General features: G+C 45.9%; 1 protein-coding gene across 3 annotated transcripts in view; it reads left to right on the top strand.

The window, feature by feature from the left end:
* Positions 1–12,832, top strand: part of CLIC5 (chloride intracellular channel 5) — a 73,501-nt gene that overhangs the window by 30,279 nt on the left and 30,390 nt on the right. For all 3 annotated transcript variants that reach the window (XM_079970022.1, XM_079970020.1, XM_079970021.1), the window contains exon 2: positions 11,513–11,622. In XM_079970022.1, coding sequence (XP_079826148.1) covers positions 11,567–11,622 — 56 coding nt within the window. In that variant the 5' untranslated portion in view covers positions 11,513–11,566. The remainder of the gene's footprint in view (positions 1–11,512; positions 11,623–12,832) is intronic.

Below are 12,832 nucleotides of genomic sequence, written 5' to 3'. Positions count from 1 at the left end.
CCCTCAGAAAGTGGTGGGCTCTCCTTCCTTGGAGGTTTTTAAACAGGTTGGATGGCCACCGGCCATGGATGCTTCATGGAGATTCCTGCATTGCCGGGGGTTCTCACTATGAAGCAAAACACTTGTAAACATGGCATGGGGAAACTCAGGGCCATCCGATGAAGCAGAATGTTGTGAGATTCAGGACAGATTCAGGAGAGAGGGAGACTTGGAAATGTATGAAGAAGCTATGAATTGCAAGCAAATTTATAAAGAGGCATCTTTAAAATTTGAAGTTGGGAGAAATTGGCTATGTATTTTGAAGAGCAGCTTCTTACTGCTACGTTCAAGAAAGATAATGGGCCCTTCATATGGGATGCATTTAGCCTTGCCTATGAGGCACTGACATTTTACTATGGTGTGAAAACAGAATTGCTCCTATTGTAATGTTAGAAACTGTTGGGTTATGGGCAGTTGGTGCTAAAGCAAAAGTCAGTAACAATGTTCCTAACATTTGGCTTTTAAATGGCATATAAAAGGCCTGCACAATTTGTGGCCCACAAATTCTAAAAGCATTCTGACAGATATTTACAGGAGCCCAGCAGAAATTGCTCTTGCTGCTCCCCTGGTACTGCAGAAACATGGGCTTGTGTAAGGGATGCTTTCAAGCCACCTGCAGGCCACAGGACAGGGATATCGAGCTTTCTTTCGATTGATGTGCCACACATTTTACAGACATGCCCCCATCATGAAGTTGTATACACCAGAGTTCACAAGCCTCTTTGACTTGACAAGCCCCTCTCCCAATGGAGGAACAAACTCCCAGTGGCTGCATTTCAGTGTGACTGTTTCACCTCCTCTTTCAGAAGCCTCTGCAGGCTGGTTGTTGGGAATCCCAAGTGGGGAGAGTGTTGCTGCACTTATGGGCGTCTGGTGGGCCACCGTGTGCTGGACTTCATGAGGCCTTGGCCTGGTCCAGCAGCGCTCTTCTTGTGCTCTTACGTTAAGTGTGTGGCTACTTCTGAAGTGTACGCTTAGAGACAAGGCACTCCAGTGCCCCCCAGATGTCACCCCTAACAATTGCCCTCGCTGCCTGGGGCTGATGGAAGTTGAAGTCTCACAACTTCTGGAGGGAAGAAGGGTGGGGGAGGCTGGTCTAGTGGTTAGAGTCCAGGACCAAGGGAGACAGGTTCAAATCTTCACGATGCTCATTAACCTTGGACCTGCCACTTTGCCAGCCTGTGTCCTCTGGCTCTAGCCCCCAGTGACTGATTGTGCCCCCCCCCCCGGTTTGGAGATGCCTAAAGAGGCTATTATTTCCGTTGCTGTTAAAACACTTCCTACCAACTCTAATTTTTTTGCTAATTATAACTGCTTTAATAAAAGCAATAAAATATAGAGAGAATGAATAGGTGTGTAATATCCAGTTGTTTTGAATGAAAACAGCACATCTTCCCCTCATTTCCAACAAATATTGCTGATTTGAATATATGTGGTTTGCCAGTTTTAGTAGAGTCATGCATCAAACAATACAAAATAATGTGGAAATTCTCTTTTAAAGTAATGCATAGATAGATATTTGGCCCATTACAAAAAAAAAATGTTTCCATTGAGAAATAGAATCTGAAATTTCTGTACCTTGCAGTTTCACTATCTTGAGCAAAATTGGTTAGCCGATCATTCAACATCCCATCCTTGTCTAATGATTTTTCCCTCGCCAACAAAGTCATTTCCCAACATTTCTATCTCTTAAATCTATCTCTTTAACCTACCAGTTAAGTCATTATTATTACTTTTACTTAAGTTTATTATGTCAATGGGCTTGTAATTTTAGTTAACTAAGGTTGTAGTTTTACTTTTGGCCTGAGAACTGAACATTTAAAAGTCATCTCAATGAGTCCTTTGGTCCTTCTTACAGGCTGTGGCTATTTAAGATCTCAGGCACTGGTTTTTCGTAGCTTTGCTTCCTGTTATCTTTTAACTGAAGAAGCAAGTGACTGAACCAGAGACCTTCTGCACACAGAGTACATGATCTGCCCTCTTGAAACCCCGTCCTTGTTCTTGCTGTCCCCTAACTCTCCTTGTATCTCTATCTGCCCTAAATCTTATTTGCCTGTTTTGCCGCTAGCCTTCCTCTCTTGCCTAAATATACAGGTCTCCAGTGCAATATTTATAGACCACTTTGGTCATTCTTTTTGGTGTATAATTCAACCAAATTAATAAAGTCTTGCTGGCCGGAGCAGACGGAAGGGAAGGGTTTACAAGGGGACTAGAGAAAGAATGATGGAGGAGGCTCAGCAGCAGTTTGCTTTTCAAGCCTCAGGGTGCTGACCTGTGAAGCAGCATCACTGGACGGGGAACTGGCATCCCTAGCAGGAGACATTCAGAAGACTTTAATCCAGGCAATCTATTGGTTGTTTTCTTGTAGGGGGAATTACACAGTCAAACCTCGGCTCCCGAACATCTCCGTTATCGTACGTTTTGGCTCCTGAACGCCGAAAACCCAGAAGTAACTGCTCCAGTTTTTGAATGATTTTCGGAAGCTGAATGGCTTCCGGGGAGTTTTTTCTTTTTTCTCCATTGACTTTGCCGACCGCCCTTTGATCCTCAGTTGTCAAATGTTTCAGAAGTCGAACAGTCTTCTGGAATGGATTTCGTTCAGCAACCGAGGTTTAACTGTAGTAGTGCAAAGGGACAGGTATTTGGCTTTGGATGCAAAGGTTTCAAGACATGGAGAGGTTCCATCCTACTATTGCAATTGCTGCAATCATTCACAATAGTTTCCAGCAATTTTACTTTTTCTGTGCACACTTGTGCTTGCGTGGTGTCTGTGTCCCTGCTATCTGCATGCTTCTAAACTGTAGTGCCGGTTTTTGTGTCATAATGCTGTGATGGAAGTGAAGCTCCTGGAACTGCATGAGGCTAAGGAGAAGGCAGAGGTCATTCCACAACAGTAAATGTCACAGGGATCATTTGACATTGCATCCCAAAAATATACTGGAGGGATTTTGCAGAAGGTCAGCAGAAAGCGCTCTTTCTCATGATAGGAAGTTCACGGTCACGGTCAGTTTGGTAGACAATTGCATGGTATAGTCATTTGGTGAGTGGACTACTCTGAAGTAAATGGCAAATGTTTCCTTTGGCTTCAAGTGAGGGAGCATGAAATTCCAGTTCGGCAAATATGCCAGGGGAGAACGTTGCTTCTTAACATGCACTTTTCACTAAAAAAACATAAATAACTGATAGAAAACATTGCTGTTTTATTGCTATAGTGTAGTATGTTTGGCAGACCTGATTTTGCAGACGCTGTCGTAATCTGCAAGGGATTCCCACATGACAGGGCTCATGTTGCCAGCCTTCGTTTGCAGACATTTTTGCAATACAGGGTGTGCAGGACTAGCAGGATGCTAGCAAGTGTGCCCTGGGGGAAGGGGGGCTGGAGTCTGACTTGGGAGAGGGGGCCAGGGAATTGTGGGTACCTGTACTAGCCAGGAGGCAAAAGAGAGGCAGGGGAAGCTTCAGAGTTTGAGGATGGAGCCCAGGATGGGTCAGAAGAAGAGGAGGAAGAGGCAAGTCTGGCAAGGGAAGAGCTGGGTGCTTCCCCACCCTCTCTTGCACCGCTGTCTCCCAGAATCAGGAGGGGATTGAAGGGGAAAGAGCAGAGGGAACTTCCATGCAGGGGTAGTCTCTGGCTAAGTGCACACAGCCTGTCTGCGGCAGATACATAAACTGGTGGAGGGGAAGTGGCCCCCTGTTGCTGCAACTGCTCCATAGAGCGCAGACCCGGGAATAGCTGCCTAGATGCTCGACGTGTGTGTGTGTTGAGGAGGGGTGTTTGGAGCCATAGGAATGACTGGAAGTGTCCCCTTTTGGCTATCTGCTGTGTGCATTCCTTTGGCTGGGCAGTGGCTGTGGCTCAGAGTTGGCCTGCCAAGAGGCCTGGTGCCTGAAGCCAGCTCCCCATTCAAAGGACGTGACCAAAGCAGCACTGGCATCGCTGAGACAAGAATGTGAACATGCTGGGGATGTGGGCTTGGGACAAGAGATGGATCTTCAGGATGAGATTTGGAAGGCTGCAGTATCCAGGCAGGATTGATCAGCACCTCTTCTTTCAAAAATTAAGCAAGGATACACTGTGGCAGTGACTTCTCTAGCGGTATTTCGGAAATAAGTGTAATTGCCAACAGCAAAACCTTCATTTTTGAATCCATTGTTGTAAACCGTATTTCTTCTGGAGTTACAACTTTCAACACTGCTCTGCACTGTATTGATATATACTGTGCAATTAACAAAGTTCCCGTTACTGTGATGACAGCTGGTAATGAATGATATATCTTGCAAGGACTCCATGGGAATCCAGTGCATTTATTTATTGTTTATGGGGAAGTACCATAGTTCATTTTATACAAAAGGTCCCAGATTTGATCCCTGACACTTCCAGGAAGAGCAGGGAGTGTCCCTGTGATGAAACTCTGGAAAATTTATCAGCCAAAGGCCTAGTTAAAGAGGACCATTAAAACCAGCCCTTTGAATTGGGCCGGAAACTACAGTGGTACCTTGGGTTAAGAATCCATTCTTAACCTGAAAGTGTTCTTAACCTGAGGCACCACTTTCACTAATGCCCCCCCCCCGCTACCCCCACACTGCCAGAGCACAATTTCTGTTCTCATCCTGAAGCAAAGTTCATAACCCGAGGTACTATTTCTGGGTTAGAGGAGTCTGTAACCTGAAGAGTCTGTAACCCGAGGTACCACTGTAATGGGCAGCCAGTGCAGTCAGGACAGGATCAGTGCAATATGCTCAAACAATCTTGCCCCAGTGAGCATTCAGAACAACAGTTGAGTTTACCGCATTTTCCCATGTATGAGACGACCCCTATTTTTGTAAACCCAAAATTAAGAAATTAATATTTTTAAACATCCACAGAACAACTTTTATATTTTACTAAATATTCAAAGCACTGGCACGGGCGTAGCAGCCCCTGCAGGCGCCTGAGGCGGGTTGTGTGTGTGCACAAGTGGGCAGCAGCAGAGCAGGCCCCACAAACACCTCAGATCGCCCAAAGTTCTGGAAGGACAGTGGCTCCATGCCCTGCAGCCCATGTGCCACTTGGTGCGTGTGTGCGCGCGCACACCCACACCCACACCCTGCCTTCTTATGCTAATGAGCACCAGTATATTTAGTGGTAAGTGTGATGATTGGAGCATTCACCATCCGTATATAAGACAACCCCCATTTTTGACTAATTTTTTTTAGCAAAAATCCCGTTGTCTTATACACGTACAAATATGCCACTTTATCAGAAGCTGAAAGTGGCCAAGGAGATGATGGACTATTAGATGACAAATGGAAGCTACAGGAGAAGAGAGTAATGGAGTGTGCTTCTTGGGGGTCCATCTGCCCTTACCTGTGCATTGTAAGCAGGGCTGCATTCCTCCCTAGAGGTTGGCCTTGGACAGAAATGCTGCTATTGTTTGCCCCTGTTTTTCTAGTTCCCTGTTCCTTTTGTGATGGACAACAGGCATGTGGTGCGAATGTTTTCCTTTTTGCTGCTGAAAGGGCAGATTACTTCACACAGATGTGGACGCATATCAAAAGAATAAATATGCCCCCCTCTGTCTGTTGTAATGAGCCATTGTTAGAGATTATTATGCAAACTGGGTTCATTTGGTGTTTTAGTCATAGTGGCTGATCATTTGACACCTGAATAGAAAAGAGTTGCACTGTAGAAAATTCTCACAGGTTGTGGGAGCCCCAGGAAAGCGAGTTTCAGTATTTTTATTAATCTCTACTTTCTTTTCAGAACATCATCTCCTGATCATTGCATGTTCGACATCTTTTACCTCTCACTGTATATCTGCCTATTCTCTATTCTACTAAGCTTTGGCTTCAAGCAAACACTGCCTGAGTAAAAGAAATTAGTTTTCCACCAACTTCTGTCCCAACACAAAATGTCATTTCTGGAAGAGGGAGGAGGAGAATCACAGAATCATAGATTTGGAAGGGACCCCTGAGGGTCATCTAGTCCAACCCCTGCAATGCCAGAATCTCAGCTAAAGCATCCCTGACAGGTGGCCACCCAGCCTCTGCTTTAAAACCTCCAAGGGAGTCCACAACCTCCCAAGGGAGACCGTTCCACTGTCTAAAAGCTCTTACTGCCAGAAAGTTCTTAATGATGTTTAATTGGAATCTCCTTCCTTGTAACTTGAAGCCCTGGGTTCAAGTCCTACACTCCAGAGCAGGAGAAAACAAGCTTGCTCCATCTTCCACGTGACAGCCCTTAAGATATTTTAAGATGGCTCTCATATCTCCTCCCAGCCTCTTCTTTCCCAGGCTAAACATACCCAGCTCCTTCAACCTTTCCTCGTAAGTCTTGGTTTCCAGACCTGTGACTATCTTGGTTGCCGCCCTCTGTGCATGTTCCAGCTTGTCAATATCATCCTTAAACTGTGGTGCCCAGAACTGGACACAGGACTCCAGGTTTGGTCTGACCAAGGCAGAATAGAGTGGTATTATTACTTCCTTTGATCTGGACACTAGACTTCTGTAGATGCAGGCTAGAATAGCATTAGCATTTTTTTTTGCTCTTGCATCACACTGTTGACTCATCTTAGGCTTGTGGTCCACCAAGACCCTTAGATCCCTTTCACATGTACTACTAGTAAGCCAACTAATAGCTCTGTCAGCCAGCTGTCCCCTGTCTTATATTTATGCAGCTGGTTCTTCCTGCTGAAGTGCAGAACCTGACCTTTGTGCCTATTGAAATTCATTTTGTTAGTTTGGGCCTAGTTCTCCAACCTGTTAGGGTTGAATCGTGATTCTGTCTTCTGTGGCATTAACTACTCCTCCCAGTTTGGGATCATCTGCAAATTTGATGAGCATTCCCTCAATTCCTTTGTCCAAGTCTTTTATAAAGATGTTGAGCAACAATGGGCCCAGGACTACGGTCCCTGCAGCACCCCACATGTCACTTTCCCCCATGATGACAAGGAACCATTAATGAGTCCTCTTTGGGTTTGGTCAGTCAATCAGCTACAAATCCACCTAAAAGTTACCTCATTCAACCCACATTTTATCAGCTTCCTTGCAAGAATATAATGCAAATTTTTGTCAAAAGCCTTACTGAAATCACTATGTCCACAGCATTCCCCTGATCAATGAAGCTGGTGACTCTATCAAAAAAAGAAATGAGATTTGTCTAGCACAGGGGTAGTCAACCTTTTTATACCTACCACCCACTAATGCATCTTTCTTGATGGTAGAATTTCTTTACCGCCCCCCAGCGCTCGATGGAAGGAGGATTCAGCTTGTGGTGTAGAACCCCCTGCCGCCCACCCAGAATCCTGAAACGCCCACTAGTGGGCAGTAGGGACCAGGTTGACAACCCCTGGTCTGGCATAACTTATTTTTGAGACACCCATGCTGAGTCTTGGTAATCACAGCATCCTTTTCTAAATGCTCACAGGCTGACTATTGAATTATCTGTTCTAGGATCTACCCTGGTATCAATGTCAAGCTCACCGGTCCATAGGTACCTGGGTCTTCTCTCCCCCCCCCCTTTTGAAGATGGAGACAACACTTGCCTGCCTCCAGTCTGCAGAACCTCACTTGTGCTCCAAGAATTTTCAAAGATCATAGACAAAGTCTCTGACATTACATCCACAAGCTCCTTTAGTACCCTTGGATGCAGCTCATCAGGCCCTGGAGATCTGAATTTATTTAAAGTAGCGAGGTGTTGCCTTACTACCTCTTTTCATATATTGGGCTACAGCTCCCTCCTTCCATCATTTATTCTGTTATCACCAGGTTGGGCATTGCTTTCCTTTTGGGTGAAACAAAATAAAAAAATTCCTTCCAGTAGCACCTTAGAGACCAACTAAGTTTGTTACTGGTATGAGCTTTCATGTGCATGCACACTTCTTTCATGTCTAAACCACAGAGCCTAGGACTTGCTGATCAGAAGGTCGGTGATTCGAATCCCCGCGACGGGGTGAGCTCCCATTGCTCAGTCCCAGCCTCCTGCCAACCTAGCAGTTTGAAAGCACATCAAAGTGCAAGTAGATAGATAGGTACCGCTCTGGTGGGAAGGTAAATGGTGTTTCCGTGTGCTGCTCTGGTTCGCCAGAAGCGGCTTAGTCATGCTGGCCACATGACCCAGAAGCTGTCTGTGGACAAACAGCTCCCTCAGCCAGTAAAGCGAGATGAGCGCCACAACCCCAGAGTCGTCCGTGGCTGGACTTAATGGTCAGGGATCCCTTTACCTAAGACACACTTAGGCTGTGTACACGCTACCAACTGGAATCCTGATTTTCCTGAAGGAGCCTCCACGAGCTCCTTCAGACAGTCGCAAGGGTGATGGGGATGACAGCTGGAGTGCTTGTTTCTGCACCCTCTCCCTCATGTGTAATAGTTCTGGATTCATAGAATGCCTGGGGGCTGTTGTGTGCAAAGGGAGCATGATGCGGGGCCTGTGTGACATAGCCTCCTGCTGCACAGCCTCTCCGGCGAGGGTGGCCTCATGGTGGGGCTTCCATGTTGCTAGAAATAGGATAGCAAAAGACAACCCCTGCCTGGACACAGCACCCAAGTTATTTTGACTCCTGAGGCAGAAAATCCCATGAGACTTCTCTGTGGGAGTAAAACTACAACCACAAGACTAAATTAAATAACTAACCATTTGCTGACCTTCATGGCACAGGCCTCAGGCAGCTGCCCCACTGGCTAGGACTGCGTCCAGAATTGTGCCAAACCCTGCTTTGTCATGGTGACAATGAGGGGAGATGGGGCAGTGGGTTTTCAGAACTGTTTCCACCCTTGCTCCATTGAGCTCAGTGAGTGAAATGTGCCTTTTGCCTGACCTGTGGTGGTGTGGCCAGGAGCTCAAGGGGAGTGTACATACATGCAGCCATCATTTTATTTGTGGGCCGCGTTCCCACAGTCAAAACCATGCTCAGGGTGGCTTATAACAAGGGGGAAAATGCATTTCAAAACACAACTAGCTATAAACAATAAATAAAACATCAAAAAGTACTCAACCAAACTGAACAATTTCCACATAAATCATAATATACTAAAAATTAATATCAATAACAGCAACACCCCCTCCTCAAACACACCCACCCCACCAGCAACACCCGAGCCCAAGATTCTGTTGAGTGACCTCAGCCTTTGTAGCTGGAGTCAGTCAGGGCAGCCCCTGCCCAAGCCAGCAAGGCAGGGAGGAGATCTTCCAGGACTCACAGCCAAGGTGGGTGTAAGATCTGGGGCAAATCTCCTCCTCCTCCTCCTCCTCCTCCTCTGCTCCACCCACATCTCTGGCCACCAGTGCAGATGTGCTCCCGTGTATCTCCAGTGGTGGTGCTGGGGTCTCTCAAGTGCCACCCACACAATAGGAATCCTGTATTCCCCCAGCCAGTTCATCTTTATAGGCATGCACTCTTAGGCTTCAATCCTAAAGATATTACTTGGATGTAAATCCCATTGAAATCAGTTGGACATATTTCTCAGGAAATGTTTCGGGCTGGAGTGCCAGAGTCTATGCTTGTTTCTCCCACGAGCAAAAGGTTCTTGCTCAGTATTTGCACTACCTGCAGATTCACTCGGCTTCTAATACGGCAAGTAATGTAATGGAATTTCAATAAATAATTCAAGCTTATCTCCAGTTACATTTTCAGGGTTAACTTTCAGCACCTGACTGCCATTATTTTTTGCTAGCTGAATTTTGTGCTTAGAGGTATGGAAATTTGGCTGAGGGTCACCAACATTTATGAGGCTACAGGCATAACAAGATTACTGATCCCAGTCTATAGATTTTAAAGAGAAATTTGAATTCCAGATGTGGATAGCTTTCTATTTTACATAAACTCAGTTGAAATTATCTTGCAGTAAGTTTTAGCTCCTTGTTATATTGGTATTATTCATGTTTTATGCACCTGGCTTTTTATGTTTTTACTTGGTGTTTTATTGCTGTTTTACTGTATTGTATTCACAATATGACTGCAAGGGGCCTTGAGACCATTTAATAAACAAATAAACAAACAAATTATAGCATCTCATTTCCAGAAACTTCTCTTAGATTTGTAGCTGTACTTCAATGAAAAATACTGTGCTCTTCTTATCATCTGACAGTGTTAATTTGCCACATCTCCCATAACAGTAGTTCAATTTCCGAGCAACTGGGTAGCATTCAACTAAATTAATGTGCAAGCAAAACGACTTCTGCTTGTGCAGTGAGACTTCCCTTCCTTCTTACTGTACTCACTTGGTACCATTTCCAAATCTGCGGGGGGCGGGGGGCGGGGAGAGAGGGGAAGTGTCCTCTTGCACAAATCAAAGTTGTTCCAGTTGCACGAACTGCTACTTAACACTATGTTAAGTGTTTAACCTTGGTTTTGAATTGGAAGCATTTAATCAGAAAAAGTTGCTCAGATTTGTTGGTGGGATGGCAGGGAAGGGAAGGCCAGATCCCTGTGAAGAAGAGACTTAGTGAAAGCTATGGAGAAGATTGTGTTGAGATGAGAAACCTTTGGGAGGGCCAGGAAAGCTGATTTTCTTAAGGAGACACAAATACATGTGTTTAAGAGTCCTGGGGGACTTCTGTAGCTCGGCCTGCACAACATGCAGAGCCAAATTCACTTCACTGGCCTTGGTCTATGTCTGGAGACTTGCCCGGGACTGCAGACTCAGCTGCCAAGCAACTGGCAAACTGCGTATGTGGCTGGTGGGCGACCTTCACCTGGCAGGGTCACAAGTTGTGCAGGTTCTGCTGTAGTTCCCAACTGTGTAGGGAAGCCAAGGGAGGAAACACAGGAGCCCCATACTCCCAAAACAATCTGCGTTTGCAGTGGGAGAGTGAAAAGATAAGTCTCTCACCTTTGTGTGTTGCCCTCCCAGTAAGAATGGCACCCGCCATGTAATTATTTAAAGAAAAAAAAGACTCAAAGCTGCCATGTCCAGTTTGGCCCTGAAAAACAAAGTACGAGAAGTCTGGGAACAAAGTGGAGCTGAGCTGGTAGGAGGTGGATGGAGATGGAATCAGCAGCTTGGAAGAACTTGACAAGGATTTTGGGTGGACTCAAACTGGCATTGGGACGCAGGTGGCGCTGTGGGTTAAAGCCTCAGCGCCTAGGGCTTGCCGATCGAAAGGTCGGCGGTTCGAATCCCTGCGGCGGGGTGCGCTCCCGCTGCTCGGTCCCAGCGCCTGCCAACCTAGCAGTTTGAAAGCACCTCCGGGTGCAAGTAGATAAATAGGGAACGCTTACCAGCGGGAAGGTAAACGGCGTTTCCGTGTGCGGCTCTGGCTCTGGCCAGAGCAGCGATGTCACGCTGGCCACGTGACCCGGAAGTGTCTCCGGACAGCGCTGGCCCCTGGCCTCTTAAGTGAGATGGGCGCACAACCCCAGAGTCTGTCAAGACTGGCCCGTACGGGCAGGGGTACCTTTACCTTTACCTTTAAACTGGCATTGTGATGCTTGCAGTGATAGGAAAAATACACCTCCAGATAATTTTCTTCTCTATTTCTTATTTCCTCTAGGCTGGTGTAGATGGTGAAAGCATTGGGAACTGCCCTTTTTCACAGCGTCTCTTCATGATACTTTGGCTCAAAGGGGTTGTGTTCAATGTCACCACAGTTGACCTGAAGAGGTAAAGGATCTTCATAAAAAATATTTGATGAGACACAATGGTGTTCGTGTTTTCTTGTGTTTATTTATAAGAATTATAATAAGCCTGCCTTTCACCAAAGAATTATGTAAACCTGCCTTTCACCAAATGGTTCTACACCTGGGTAAAATTGGATTTAACAGCCACAAAATTTATGAACAGCCACAAAAACCATGAACCATAAAATTATCAGGATTTAAAGCCCGCTGAACCAGAACTGACTGGCAGACTATTGCTCTGCCAGCAAAAACTTAACAGCACCACCTCAGAGGAGAGGTCATTCCAGGGAAGTTTGTAATGGTTGATGTTTTCTTGCATTTTAATAGTGGCTGGGGCAACCCAGTCAGATGGGTGGCATATAAATAACAAATTTATTGCTATTGTTGTTAAATGGGGCTTTGCCACCCGGGAAGCCCTCTCACCTGGTAGAGGGAGCAGCAGCAGAGCTCTCTCAGCTGGTCTTAATGCATGGGCAGGTCTGTGAGGGAGGAGATGTTCTTCAGAGAGCTGTACTCTTAAGTCACTTAGGGCTTTGTATGTTAACACCAAAACCTTGAGCTGGGCTTGGAGCATATTTGCAAACAGTGCAATTCTTTCAAGACCAGTGTCATCCAATTGGCCATACCAGTTAACATTCTGGCCACTGCAATAAGTTCCAGCTGCAGTTTTCAAACCGTCTTCAAGGGCAGTCCCACATAGAACGCGTTACAGTAGTCTGATCTGGAGGTCACTAGAGCATGGGTTACTGTGACCACATTTATTTCTGACCACAAATGGCAGTAGCTGGTGAACCTGTTAGAGCTGGAAACCAGCACTCCTGGCCACTGAAGCCCCCTGAGCTTCAAGTGCTCCTTCAAGGGAGTGCAACCCCATCAAGAGCAGGACGCCTTTCTTCTCTCACCTCAGATGGAACAGAGAAGCAGAGTTGAATGTCATCCACATACCGATGACACCTCACCTGAAAGCTCCTGATGAATTCTCCCAACAACTTGATATTCCTTCACTTTATTTGGATTTTCTGTTGGGAACTTTAATATTTCTCATACAGGGAGCGAATCCTACTTTGCTTATTATTCTGCACTCTTTAAGTACAGGCAACTCCCCATTTGCACATGAGCAACTGCCGATGCAGGCACTGCGTTTGCCTTGGCGTACAACCCTTGCATAAATGATAGCCATGTTCAAATATATA

Source organism: Podarcis cretensis (assembly GCF_951804945.1).
Source record: "Podarcis cretensis genome assembly, chromosome: 3".
NCBI classification, from domain to species: domain Eukaryota; kingdom Metazoa; phylum Chordata; class Lepidosauria; order Squamata; family Lacertidae; genus Podarcis; species Podarcis cretensis.
The sequence above is the reverse complement of the archived record's forward strand: the minus strand, read 5'-3'. Positions and strand labels throughout refer to the sequence as shown.